At 33.4% G+C, this 15,466-nt stretch overlaps 1 protein-coding gene across 4 annotated transcripts in view; it reads right to left on the bottom strand.

Moving 5' to 3' along the window:
- GPHN (gephyrin) overlaps positions 1-15,466 on the bottom strand; it is a 612,413-nt gene that overhangs the window by 162,254 nt on the left and 434,693 nt on the right. For all 4 annotated transcript variants that reach the window (XM_081290454.1, XM_081290455.1, XM_081290456.1 and 1 more), the window contains one exon: positions 10,930-10,972. In XM_081290454.1, coding sequence (XP_081146580.1) covers positions 10,930-10,972 — 43 coding nt within the window. The remainder of the gene's footprint in view (positions 1-10,929; positions 10,973-15,466) is intronic.

The raw sequence follows: 15,466 nt of genomic DNA, 5'->3' as shown, positions 1-15,466 counted from the left end.
AATCTTTGGAGGTGGCAGATATGCGTATGACCTTGATCTGATTTTACACACTGTGTACATATTGAAATGCCACACTATGATGTATAGATATGTATGAATATATAATTACTGTATGTTAATTTAAAAATGAAATTAAAAATGAATGTTTTTGTTGTGGTGGTGGTGCTGGGGGTCAAATCCAGGGCCTTGTACACTCTGAGCATGTATTCTACTACTGAACTACATCATTAGCCCTCAAAAATAATCTTTGAGCTTGAAGACAGGTCATTTGAAAGCATCAAAGAAAGTTTATAACCCAATATGCTTTTAAACCCTTGCACCCAAATTCTTGTGTTGGGATAGGCTTGGGCATTACTGTGGCATTGAAGTTTTCTCAGTGAGCTGCGCTAGGGGCACAGGCTCTTGATCTCTGCTGCTGGCTGATGCTACCATGGGAATGATCCTCTTCCTGGCCTTTATGGCACCAGACTCTAACTAGAGGAGCAGCTTGGAGGAGTGCCTGGAGTCTAGCAGGGCAGACTTTACAAGTCTAACACTGGTATGCTATTTTTACTTCTAAGGTAAGAAAATGCAAGAGACATTTGTGTGATAAAATTTCCTCCAGAAATGTTATGTATAGCTTAGGTTATGATTGGGAGTGGAACCTCCACCCAACACATACTTTAGCCTACTACATGGAGGGAATGTAAAAATATCTGAGATGTAAAATGAGCCTCACATTACAATCAAATGAAAGATACACTGGAAAGCTTAATTAAAAAACTAAGAAAACTTGGATGGTAGACTGGAAAACTTGTTAAAAGATGGCAATATTACCCAAAGTAATCATTAGATTTACACATTTGCTATCAAAATTCTACAACCTTTTTTTTTCTCCTCTCCAGAAACAGAAAGGCCAATCCTCAAATTTACATGGAAAGGCAAAGTCCCGACTCTTAACGTCCCTATTTCAAAACCTTACTATAAAGTTACGAAGGCTAAAAGAGGGTGGTACTGGCATGAGGACAGACATGCCACTTACTAGGTATATTCTGAGAAAAAACTGAAAACAGGTACTTAAATCTGTACACACATTTCCACCAGCACTATTCAAAATAGCCAAAATGTGGAAACAACTCAAATATTCATTATCTGATCAATGAATAAAGAAAGTGTGGTGTGTACTAAAATGAAACATTATACAGCCTTAACAAGGAATGAAATACATAGGCACTTATGATCACAGTGAGATTCTGTCTCTAAATAAAATATAAAATAGAACTGGGGATGTGGCTCAGTGGTCGAGTGCCCATGAGTTCAATCCCCAGAACACTCCCCGCTGAAAAAAAAATACACAGGCACCCTACAACATTACTGAGATTTGAAAAAATAGGGCTAAGTAAAAGAATCTAGACAAACATCATATATTATATTACATGAAATATCCAGAATACAGGCATAAATCTCTAGAAATAGAAAACATTAATGGTTTCCACAGGCTGATGGCAGGGGGAAAATGAAGAGTATCAGCATAATTGGCATTGGGGTTTCCTTCTTGGGTGATGAAAATGTTCTAGAAGTAGGTAGTGCTGATCGTTCAGCAACATTGTGAATTTATTAAATACAATTGAAATGTTTACTTTAAAATGGCTAATTTTACATTTTATGAATTTCACCTCAATTTAAAAAAATCAAAGGGAAGAATATGGTAGACAAGCTCTGCATGAACTTGGGCAGCCAATGATGAACAATTTGATGTTTACAAAAAAAAAAAATCCTATGCATTATAGAAATTATGGAATTCGTGTTCCTATGGTGATCAGTTCAGACAGCATTTGAAACATTACCTGACGCTTCATTCTTAGAATAGGAATGACACTTCAGTGAAATTCAAATGTGAATAAATGAAATGAATTGCTTTAGTCATTTTGTATTTGGATTGACTAGCTTTTTTGAAAAATATGGCTCCTTATCCTCATCTAGTTGGTTAGCCTGTTAACATAATCACTGACTATCTCATGGTCACTCATGCTGAGTGATATCTGAAGATTGTAATTAAATTGTATATTGAGGTAATACACAAAACCAAACCAAACCATAAGAACCACACACAATCTGTTCAAACCAAAACTTTACCATGTCATCTATATCTCTGGAGATCCCAGCAGGACTTCTCAGAGTTAGCATTGCCTCTTTGTTCAATTTGAGCTCTGCTCAGGTTTTAATTAATTTTGCTTACATACAAATCTTATTCTGTAGAGTAGAATGGCCAACAAGCAAACAAATCCCCAAACAACTACTCCATTTACATACAATCCATGCCTTGCAAACATCCACTGTTTCTAAATTATTTGCTCAGTTTTAATCAAGTCACACTTAAAAACTCAACTTGAATTTGACTTTAAAATATCATTAATATTCCAATGTTGAACCTCACATAATGTGGGGAGCCAACATTCACCACTCTTGGAGATCCTAGGAAGACCCAGTCAAGACAAAACTCTTTCCTATCACAGCCCAAGAATCTTGATTTGAAAAATCCTGAGCCTCCTGATTAGAAAAGGGATAGTAATTTTAACTGTTAATAATGAGATAGTCTGACATTAGAATAAATTCTGATTTCTTTTCTTTGAGCACCCTAATTGCTAAGTTTATTTTGTCTCCTAAGAGTAAAGAACCTTTTAAAGACTCTTTAATCTGATTAAATTTGAAAAAACTTTTAACCTTGGTAGATATCTGCTGTATTATTAAAAACAGATGAATGGTCTCTGTCCATCCTTATCATTTTTTTTTTGTATCTCCATAAGGTTAAATTTCATAAGGGAAAAGATGGGCATAGGCTCCATTAAGTGTTTTTTTTTTTTTTTTTTTTTTTTTTTTTAAATCTGTATCTGGAAACAAAGAGTTTTAGGTTTCTTCTCAGACTGGTGTCCTTTGAATAAACTTTGCCTTGGGTCATTCATTGCCTATAAGAACTTTCCATATATATATATATATATATTTTAAACAGGTTCTTTTTAGTTATACATATAATAGAATACACTATGACATAATTATAAAAGCATGGAATATACTTTGTTCTAATTCAGTCTCCAGTATTTTCCCTTCTCTTTCCTTCCTCTCCACCCTGTTCTTTTTCCTGTACTCTATTAATCTTTTTGATCTTTACTTACAGTGATTTTTAAAATTAGTGTATTCTGGATGTACATGATGATGAGATTCACTGTGGTATATTTATATATGTACATAGGAAAGTTAAGTCAGATTCATTCCACTGATTTTCCTGATCCCTCCTCCTTTTCTTTGATTCCCAGTTGTCTACTCCTCTGATCTTACTTTTATTCTTTTTTTTTTAATCTACCCCTCCACTTATTTTGGATTAGCTTCTACATATCAGAGAAAACATTTGACCTTTGACTTTTTGGAAGTGGCTATTTCACTTACAGTCTGCAATTTTTCTTTGTAGTTGAGTAATGCTCCATATTACTCAATGATGAATGGATATTTTCTTTATTTATTTATCAGCTATTGTGACTTGTGCTATTATAAACATTGACATGGCTGTGTCACTGTAGTATACTGATTTTATATCCAATTGACTGATATATACTGAGGAGTAGGATAGCTGGGTCACATGGTGTTTCCATTCCTAGTTTTTTGAGGAATCTCCATACTGCTTTCCACAGTGGTTGCACCAATTTGTAGTCTCATCAGCAATGTTGGAGTGTACCCTATTCCCCACATCCTTGCCAGCATTTATTGTTACTCATATTCTTGATAATTGTCATTCTGACTAGAGTGAGATGAAACTGAGATTTAGTTTTAATTTGCATTTCTCTAATTGCTAGAGATGTTGTACATTTTTTCTTAAATTTGTGGGCCATTTATATTTCTTTTAAGAAGTATCTATATAATTCCTTTGCCTATTTACTCATTTGGTTATTAAAGTCAACACCCACCAATCAATCATGTTCCTTTACTCCAATGATGAATCTTCTGAAAAAGAAATTAGGAAAACTATCCCATTCTAAAAACCAAAACCAAAACCAAAACAAAACAACAACAACAACAAAAAAACAATGACGACAACCCCAAAACCAAAAAACCAAAACCAAAACCATGGGAATTAATCTAACAAAAGAGGTAAAGGACCTTTACAAGGAAAGTTCTCCCATGTTCTTGGATAGGTAGAGTTAGTATTGTCAAAATGACCATACTACCAAAAGTGCTCTACAGATTTAATGCAATTCCTATGAAAATTCCAATGACATTCTTCATAGAAATAGAAAAAGCCATCATGAAATTTATTTGGAAAAATAGGAGACCCAGAATAGCTAAAGCAAGCCTTGGTGAGAAAAAGCAAAGCAGGAAGCATTGATCTATCAGACCTCAAATTATACTACAGAGATATAGTAACAAAAACAGCATGGTACTGGCATCAGCATAGGCATGAAGACAAACTGGAATAGAATACAGGACAAAGAGACAAATCTTTATAAATACAGCTCTTATACTAGACAAAGGTGCCAAAAGCATGATGGAGAATAGCTTCCCTCTTCAACAAAAGCTGCTGGGAAACTGGAAATCCATATGTAGTAGAATGAAATTTAACCCCTATCTTTCACCCTGCACAAAACTCAACTCAAAGTGGGTCAATTAAAAACTTAGGCATTAAACCAGAAACCCTGTACCTGCTTGATGAAAATGTAGGCCCAACACTTCAATATGTTGGCTCAGGAAATAACTTCCTTAACAAGACCCTTAAAGTGCAAGCAGTAAAATAAAAAAAAAAATCAATAAATTGGATGGCATCAAATTAAAAAGCCTACTCAACACAAAGTAAACAATCAAGAGCATGAAGAGAGAATCTACAGAATGGGAGAAAATCTTTGCCACCAACTCCTCAAGGCATTAATATCCAAGATATACAAAGAATCCAAAATACTTATTTTGTCTTGTTATTAAAACTCTGGCTATGGGAAACAGCTTCCCTTTAAATATTTCCACTAAAAATGTGTCAGTTTGGATGGCTTAGCCATTAGATTGTATGATATACTCAAGCAACATTTTGGACTAACTATTTCCAGGTTCTCAAGTTTGTCTTCGTTTAAAACTAAATCTATACTTCTTCCAGGTCAGGCTCCTATTACATGTATTTATGATATAACTCAAATTTATGTACTCATCTTTTAAAATGGCATAATTTCACCAAGGATAATTTAGAATTACAGGTGCCATTTGTGAACCACAGATGTTACCAAATTAGGATAAACTTTATTCCTACAATATGAACACCTTTGCCAGGGGCAAAGCTGCCCAGATGGCAAAACTCATTGAAGTCACACAGTTTATCAATGAGAAAGAAGTGGGTTAATATATGTATTGATAGTAGCTATACTTTTGGTTTAGGCCATGATTTTGAATTGCTTTGGGAAATAATGAGGGGTTGTTGACTCAGCAGGAAGCCCAGTTAACAGTGGTTAGTACTTAAAGAACTTTTAAGTGCTTTAACACCTTCTAAGGAAGTAGATAGTATAAAAGTAGGAGCTCAAACACAAGGAGATAATATAGAGGCTAAAGAAAATTTGTGATCTGATATCATGCCAGATGGGTAGTTCTCATTAAGATTATAGCCCTATTAAATCCCAAGAGACTACATCTTTAGTTTAAAAGCAGTGTGAAGCTGTTACTGTAGAATGCCAGTGATCAGCTACAGAAAAAGATAAAGATGTATTGAGAGAAATCTGGATGTAATTTGGTTTGTCAGCTAGCAATCCAATAATAATAGCTCCAAAGGACCTCAAATGGAAAATTGCAAAAATTTTACATGAAATTATCCACCACTGTTGCTATGGTTTGAATGTGGTTCCACCAAAATCCAGGTTGAAATTTAATCCCAAATTAATATATATGCTGTATATATTTCCATATTCTTAATATTGTTCTTTGTATCCTTAATCATTCACTAGCAAGTGTCCAATACTTTGTTATTTAGTTGTGAACTGGTTAAAGGAATCAACCATAATTTTTTGTATCTGTTTTTGCACACATTCTTTTTTATAGCCACACTAATTCCTTAGGTTCCACTTCCTTGAAATGAATCAGTTTGTTGCTTTGGTTCAACTACTAGGTGAATTTTCAGATGACAATGCGCTAATAAGCCAGAGAGATGGAAATCCAAAATCCCCTATGAGCTCAGTCCTAAAATAGGAGGTTCTTATCTCCACTGATGTTTGTAACTAAACTTTAATAGAAATAGAACTAATAAGAGAACTAGTGGGGCTGGGGATGTGGCTCAAGTGGTAGCGTGCTAGCCCAGCGTACGTGAGGTACTGGGTTCGATTCTTGGCACCACATAAAAATAAAATAAAGATACTGTATCCACCTAAAAACTGAAAAACAAGTACACACACACACACACACAAAAAAAAAAAAAAAAAAAAGGAGAGAGAATTAGTGTCAGATGTGGTGGTGAATGCCTGTAATCCCAGTGGCTTGGGAGGCTGAGACAGGAGGACAGTGAGTTTAAAACTGGCCTCAGCAGTTTAGCAAGGCTCTAAGCAACTTAGTGAGACTCTGTCTCAGAATTTAAAAAAAAAATGCTGAGGTTCAATCCTTGCTACGAGAGAGAGAGAGAGAGAGTGAGAGAGAGAGAGAGAGAGAGAGAGAGAGAGAGAGAGAGAGAGTGAGAGAGAGAGAGAGAGAGAGAACGAGAACAAGAGAACTAGAAAACAAAGGTATATTATTTGTAGGCTATCTTATTTTTATAGATCTTACAAGTACTTCTCTTCTGTTTTAGATCTGCATAATGATATTACCACTATAAAATGTTCTATTTAGCACAAATGAGCAACAACAAAATGTTAGAACATATCTGACAGGCTCCAGGGGTATTTTGGCCGGAAATAATTCCCAGGTATCTCCCAGTAGCTGGTATTGGATTTGCAGTATAAAATTTTTGACTACTACATGCAAACTCAACATGAACTTATTTTTGTTTCTTTGTTTTGGTACTAGGGATTGAATCCTGGATGCTTTACCATTGAGCTATATTCCTATCTCCTCCCACCCCTTTCTGCATTTCAAACAGGGTCTTGCTAAATTGTCAAGGCTGACCTCAAATGTGCCGTCTTCTTTCCTCAGCCTCCCAAGTATCTGGGTTTAGAGGCATGTGCCACTGTACCCACTTGGACAGAAATACATTATCTTGGCAAACTGATGCTTGTGCTTTTAGAAGATTCCACTTTAGCCTAAATCTTATTCTATAGGTTGGTTGCTCAGATTGGGGATGAAGTTCTATTTTTTTAGCTTTAGATTCTCCTGGCTCCTGGTTAAGAAAAAGATCATAAATTCTGACCATAATCTTTTTCACATTTGTGTAACATGACTCAGATGTGTGATATCCACAGTCTTAAATGCTACTATACAACTGCTCTCTCATTAGATGATTCAATAAATGATCATCCAACAATGAAACTGAAAAACTTCATATTTCAACTGCATTCCCAAGACACTTCATATACTATTGTGATACTTCAAGTAGGAGTGAAGATGTGGACTGATCACATTCCTAGATGTTAATAGCCTATCTTTTAGCTCAAGCTGAAGAATGATCATATGGGAACTCTGGTACCTGAAACCATCTATAAATTCAAAGCTTACTATCTTCATTAGCATAACATTATTATTCCTCTGTCTTTATCAACTCAACTTTATGATACCAGAAAACTCTTCCTCTGAAGATAACAGTTGTAAATAACCTTATTGTTCATCCTAGAAACTTTTGGAACAATTCATCAACTCTTAAATGAAAACTATCAAAAGACAGTTTATATACCAAGACTACAAACTGCTTGCCTTGCTCTTACCATCAATCCTGAATGATTATATTATGATCCTTATCCAGTGCTAATCAAGACTCCATACTGCTTTAATCGGAACTTCAAAATCTTGTAAATATCCTGATCTTATCCTTTCCTTCCCTAGAGTCTGACTTCAAGACTAAGACTCCCTTACTACAATAAGAATAAACTCAGTTTTTTCATTACTGAAACCATTTTTAAGGAGTCAAAGTGACTCTTCCTTTGACAAAGTTACCAAAGTTATCTCTTTTTCTTTTTAATATTTATTTTTTAGTTGTAGTTGGACACAATATCTTTATTTATTTATTTTTATGTGGTACTAGGGATTGAACCCAGGGGCTCACATGTACTAGGCGAGTGCTCTACCACTGAGCCACAACCCCAGCACCCAAAGTTATATCTTTATTAAATGATATAGATAAATTCTATTAAGTTCTAACTTTTTTCCTTTTTCTAGGATCAACTGATATATTGTGCTAACACATTTTGATATATGTTAAAAAGCTGATTATACTTTTCTTTATGTTGGTTACAATTGGAAATGTCTTACTTGAGGATAGTTAATTCAGTAAATAAGTGAAAAAAGAAAGTGAAGGAATAAGAAGAATTCATCCCCTTGAACATAGGAAACTCAGAGATATCATCAAAGAATCATACCTGAGCTGACTCTAAATGAGTAAGTAAGAGTTTTCCAAGAAAACAAGGGAATAGACAGTTTATTAGGGGGAAAATTCTCAAAGGAACAGAAGCAGAAATTCGCACTGAGAAAGTGAAGAATTACTGATAGGTTCTATAGAACTGCAATATGGTAGCTCACGGCAAAGGAAGAAAAATGGGGAAATAAAAATAGCCCAAATAAGCAATGGGAGTATTAAGAAGTTTTCAGGAAGAACAGCTTATGGTGCTGAAAGGTTTGGGTGTGGCCACAGGTATGGATATGAGTCAACATGGAATTGGAAGAAAAGACCATAAACCTACAGAACTCATAAAACTATGCATTATGATGTTGAAGAGGCTCCCTAAATGGAACTAAGTGGCAATCAGTGCCATTCACATGACTATTTCATCCTAAGAAAATAGGATAGGAAAAAATTGAACCATCATGATGTCCATCCATCCAAAGTGATTGTTAGCCAACAAGCCAGTAACAGAATTATTGAAATGAAAGACATTTCTAACAACCCAAAGAGCCATGGTAGAAGTGAAAGAAAGTTCCAAAGAATCTTTCATCAGTAAGAAATAATTTTTGTTTTTAGTTACCATAAGCACCACCAATGGCTCATCTCCATTTCAGAATCAACAATAAATGGAAATTATACACTGATCATCAGAAAATGTTGCTTTAAAGTTAATTATCTGTATTGTTTAATTTTAGTGAACTTTCAATCATTATTCTTCCGACCCTTAGATTTCTCAAACTAAGGTATTAGGGATTGTGGGATTTAATACATCATTTATCTGTCACTTATTTCTAGAAGGTAAAAAACTGAATATTCACATTGATACAAGTGAAAACTTGTGAAAGGATAATAGTAAACATTCTTGTTTTATTTATTTAATTATTCATTTACTTTTGTGGGTGCTAGGCAATTTAAATCCAGGGCCTCTCACATGCTAGGAAAACTTTCCATCACTAAGATATACCCAAAGCCCTGCATTTATTTTTAAAATTAAAAATTTAATATTTAAATTTATATTTTAAAAATTTAATAAGTAGACAAATAAAGGTCTTTAGAAAACAATTACAATGTGGGTAATTGTCCAAGTGTTTGGAGCTAAGTTAACAGATCTACAATACAGAAATGAGAATAAAACAGATTTTTACCCATTTGAAATTCTCCAATTACTATCTGATTGTGAAATAATACTGACACTCTATAAGAAATATAAGCCATTCTATTTGCTAAAGCTCCCAATAGTGTAGGTATCCTGTAGACCCATTTCAGTGTGGACCACTTGTACTTCTCTTGATAAAGATCAGGAAAAATATGGGATGATGTCAGTAAGCTATTAAGTAACAGAAAACAATTATAAAATAATTATCATTTATTCAGAGTTTTATCCTGGGAGCCCAAAACATTTATGGGAAAACTTTCAATATGACATAATTACAGGACATAGTAAAGGAAAAGCTATTTGTAGTTTATTTTTATAAAATAGGAAAATGAATAATATAAAAAATTAAATGACTGTTAATTTAATCCAATTAATGATCAAACCAAAAAGCAAAATAAGGATGCTTTACTATTGTTTCAGGATACTACATTTTAAAACATTATACCTGCCAGGCACAGTGATGTACACCTGTAATCTCAGCTACTAGAAAAGCTGAGGCAGGAGGATTCCAAGTTTGAGGGCAGTTTGGACAACTTAGCCAGACCCTGTCTCAAAAAAAACAAAACAAAACAAAACAAAAAAACAAAAACAAAAAACCAACAAAAAACACCCAAACACCCAAAAAACAAAACAAAACAAAACAACCCAAAAATAAAAAACAAAAATCTCTAAAAAACAACAACAAAAAAAGGGTTGAGGATATAGCTCAGTGATAGGCAAGTAGCACTTACCTAGAATGTGCGAGGCCCTGGGTTCAATCCCCAGTACTGCAAAACAGACAAACAAAAAATCCCCACAAAAACATTTTGCCTGTTGAAGGTAAAATCTCTCAGGAATTCATATTCACAAAATGATTATCATGTACCCTCTTAAAAGTCACATATATTCTTTTTTTTAAAGTTAGCCTCCTTTTATGGATTTACTTCACTATTATTTTTAGGCAGTCTGTTTTCAAATAACTTTGTGTCAGTGAAGCAATTAAAGGGGGTATCATCTTAAGGTCAGAGTGGAGTTCATTTCTACCTATTAAAAATGCATCAATGTTCTGCTGAAAATCAATTGGATTAAAGAAATATTCATTTAATAGTGATATTAATATTTTTTAGAAGGTAAAAAACTGAATATTCATATTGATACAAACTTCTCTTATTGCTCTTCTTCATTCTTTAATCAAAATGTTATTTTTAGCTTTATTTTCTGTTGAACCATAATTTCTAGTTCAGTAGCCTGCCACAAATGATGAAATACTCACTGGCTCTGAGAATGTTCTCTTTGCTGCTGCACCTGGACTGGACCTGCAGAGAGAGCATAAACTCAGTAATTCAGAGCTTATAATATAAATGGCCAAATATGCAAATTCAACGGGCAAGCTCCTGAAGTCTAGGAGCAAAGGTTTCATATATCTCAGATTTTATAGCATATTAATAAAAATGTTACATTTGTTCCATATATATCTTAATTCATCCTTACTTTATGTAAAGACTGACTTCCAGAAAAACTGCAGGCACAGTATTACAAACTGCACAGAGATAAAACCAAAGGTAATATTTTGTTAATGTGTATTTGAAATCAATATTGTTGGACCTCCATAATCATTGGTTTCACATCATGAATTCAATATACTATAAACCAGAAATATATATAAAAAACTATCTGTACTGAACATATACAGACTTTTTTCTTGTCATTATTCCCTAATCAATACAGTATAGCAATTATATTTATGTAGTATGTATACTGTATTAGGTATCATAAGTAATCTAAAGATGATTTAAAGTATATGGGAAGATTGCATAGGTTATATGTGAATACTATGCCACAGTATGTAAAAGACTTGAGTAGTAGAATTTGCTATCCATGAGGGTTTTGAAACTCTTTCCCCAAGAATACTGAGGAATGAATATATATGAAAAAATTAAAGTTATTTCATAGTTGTGAATACTAATCTTTAATTTTAAAGCATTTAGCATATCTCTTGATCAGAGTAATGATATAATTCAAGAAATAAAGTAAAACATTCTATTGTAGTTATTTTTATTATATATATGTTAATGAGGGAAAATTGAAAAATCCTCATGTACAACATTTACCATTGATTTAATAACTGTTGTGATTTGTTGATTATAATAATTTATTATAATTATATGTTGGTTATAAAAGATGCTTCTATTGAAAATTAATTAATTCATTTATTTGTCAGCTCTCAATTATGTTTCTAATTTAATAAAAAAAACCCTTATGTTCTGACTCAATATTCAGGTCAAAGTGGAACATTCTTTTAAAGGTTTCAAAACATTCAAGGACCATGTTGGATGGCATTAAGATTATTGTTAATGTTAGATATAACTGTATTAAAGCTCTATACCTCTTTTTCCCACTCCACAGGAGCTTGCCCCAAGTGGATATGTACACAACAAATTAATTTCTATAGCTTAAAGCAATCTACTATTATATGAAACAACTTATGAAAGGAATGTTGTAACTTAGGGTAGGTTATGGTTGTCCTCCCCTGAAAAAAACTATTAATGTTTAAAGAAATAACAATAAAAAATGTCACAAAATACAGACGGGGGATAGGGGGTAGGGAGAAAAATCACACACACATACACACCAAAAAAAAAAAAAAAAAGAAAGAAAGAGAGAGAAAATAATTTCAAATGTTAAAGTTATTCTCTTTTGGCCCAGATTGTTTTTACTAGTTTTAAATAAACTATAATGAAGAAGCTGATCAGAAAGATAAAACTCTTATATTCTTCTACTCGGAAGTCTAATTGAAGAACAATTCTGGACCAAATGGGAAAGAAATTAATGAATCTTAAGGAAAAAAGAAATACAGAGAAAATGACAAAAAGAAAAGAAAAGGAAGAAAGAGAGGTAGAGAGAGTAAATCTAGATAATAGAAAAGAAGGTATGGGTTAATAGAAGGGGACAATATGTAAATGGAAAATGTTCTGCTAATTTCTTACTAAAAATTCATACCAAGAGGGTAAGAATGACTAATGAACTTGCTAAAAAAGAAATAAGCAAGTTACCATACTATGGAATGAAAATAAGTGTAACTATACCACTACAGCTTTAAAGGAGAAAAGAAACACATACTAACAAACAAATTAATAGACAAGCTTAATAAAGAGAGAAACTACTTTTTAAAAAGTGATTCAAAGAACACAAGAGAAAGCTAAAAGTGTGAGAGAAAAATCTGGGAGAGAGAAAGAAAAGAAAGAGGAAAATGTTGAAAGACAAAAAACAGTTTAAAGAAGTCAAATGGAAGTCAAGAAAGTCTTCAACAAGATGTGAAACAGAAGGAGCCCAAATCCATAGCGCAAAGCAATGTTTGCGAATGGAAAGTAGCTCCTTTGATCAGTAATAGTTACTCTTAAGTCGAAGCCTCTATTCCTCCAGAGTTCATCTTTAAGCCCTTCCAATCTAGAGTGGAGCTAGTGTATGGATAGAAACAAGAGATTTACAATGAACAGAGCAGTTCAGATGAGTAGTTAAAATGTCTCATAAAATGTTCCAACAGATTTACATAATGTTAATTATATACATTAGATAATGTATATAATGGAAATGGTGGTGAAGAACCAGCTGTTTTTTTTTTTTTTTTTTTTTTTTTTTTTTTTTACCAAAACAACAACATAATACCCTCTTCTCCCCTAGGTGGCTTAAAAATTAAATAACAAAGAAATCATTTATAATATGAATTTAATAAACCTGTATTGCTTTGTGACAATCCAGTTTAGAATTATTTTTTCCAAATAGCTTTACAGGAGACATTTGGATGGTGAAAACAATTCAATTCTCTGAATATGAGCATTTATCAGGGTTTGTAATATGCCAAGAGTAGTAGAACCAATGTTTTCTCATTTATGTTACATTAGCTATATAGCCAGATTTGAGAGAAATCACTTAAAATATGTGCATGTATGTATGTATGTATGTATGTATATACTAAGGATTGAACAGGGATACTTTACCACTGAGCTACATCCACAGCCATTTTCATTGTTTATTTTGAGACAGGGTCTCATTAAGTTGCCCAGGTTGGTCTCAAAATTGCAATTCTCCTGCCTCAGCCTCCCGAGTAGCTGGGATTATAGGCTTGAGGGAAATCACTTTTAAAATTAATGATTATGAAATTTTCTTTACTTCAGTGATTTTAGCACATATATATTTAGAAAAGCACGAGGAAAATTCTTCTTTAAAAAACTTTATCATTTATGCATTCAGAAAATGATATACTATGAACCTGATCATATTTATAAAAATTACTTAATTTCATAAAATCTTTTTATATGCTCATAATGTAATGGGATTTACTTGAAAGAATAAAGAAGCAACTATTACTCTTGTTCTCACATCTAGGAACTATTAGGAAAGAAACACATAGGTCTGTCTTAAGTTTTATGGTTCGTTGTTATTTTTTTTTTCTTTATGTTACACTGGCTTTAATCAGTGGGGGGAAAAAGGAAAGTCTGAAAAGCAAACAAAACCAAACCAAAACCCTGAGATTTTGGCCTAATATCAAATTTGTCAGGGATTAAAATGAAGGACTGAATGAAGGGTATAGTATAAGATTACTCAATACTATATTCTTTTGGGTCATGTTCTTTTACTACAGTTAACATCTGACTGATTTTATGGTGCTGACAAAAAAATTCCCCTTTCAATTGGAATCAAAACTAAAATAACATGTAGATATAGTACATTATATTAAAGTCAATGGAGGAAATAAAAAACATAAGAGACTTACTGAAAACACCAGTATTTATTTGCTAATCAAGAGTGCTTTGAGGCATCAAATAATTCATTTCAACATATGTTTACATATAATTTTTTCTGAAGATCACTTTTTCCATTAGGAAATATTAAGATATGAAACAGAAAACAAAAGGGGGGAAAGCACATAATAAATGGTAAGGAAGAAAAATGAAAATGCCTTAAAAAAAAGCTGAGAACATTTTAACAAACAACCACAATTTTTAGATACAGTTAGAGAAATCACTTACCTTATGCTTAGGTCATAATAAGAATAGCACAGTGTTTAAAGTCAGCTCTTCATTATGGGAGGTACAATTGAAAGCCATAGGTTATAATAACATGAACTGCTACACGGAAATCAAGATTTTTTTCAGCCCAACATGAAAAGCTAACTCTTATGGGAGAACTTTCAACTTATGTTTAATGTGACATGAAGGACAACTGAGAATATAGACATAAAAACACACTAAAACATAAATTTCACACCAAAAAGGGAGAGATGGCTCAATCTCTCAGGACACAGATTTCATGTGATCATAGTTTGTGACATATAAGGGTAGGCACATCACTCTAACAACAGTCAAAGAAGCATGCATAAAGTATACTCATCCATTTACCTTTTACCCTCTACCCCACTCATACACAAACAAGCCCACCAAGATACAGGGAAAGAATGCAGTGCCAAGCTGTTATGAAGAAAGCAGGACACACGGAAGCACAGCAGTGGTCATGTGATTTGAGAGGTGTTCTTCCCTTAAACCATCCCATCACCATGCTTATTTTAAAGAAGCCAGGAAAAAGATCCCCTTTCAATGCTGCAGTAGCTACGAGCCCCCAGCATGAAGCTAGTGTGTGGAATTTTGATCACCGTTCCCTGCGATGTCAGGGGCTCTCCAGTGGAAGCCAGATGTGTAACAGCAGTTAGTGGGGACACAAATGTATGAATAATAAACATCCTTTTCCTTCTGCATTTCACAGAAGTAAGAGGAGAAAAACAAATAAAATAAAACCCATGTTAAAGATAGGTT

This window comes from Spermophilus citellus (assembly GCF_964194105.1).
Source record: "Spermophilus citellus genome assembly, chromosome: 4".
In the NCBI taxonomy this organism is placed as follows: domain Eukaryota; kingdom Metazoa; phylum Chordata; class Mammalia; order Rodentia; family Sciuridae; genus Spermophilus; species Spermophilus citellus.
Note: the sequence above shows the minus strand (reverse complement) of the source record. Positions and strands in the feature narration are given on the sequence as shown.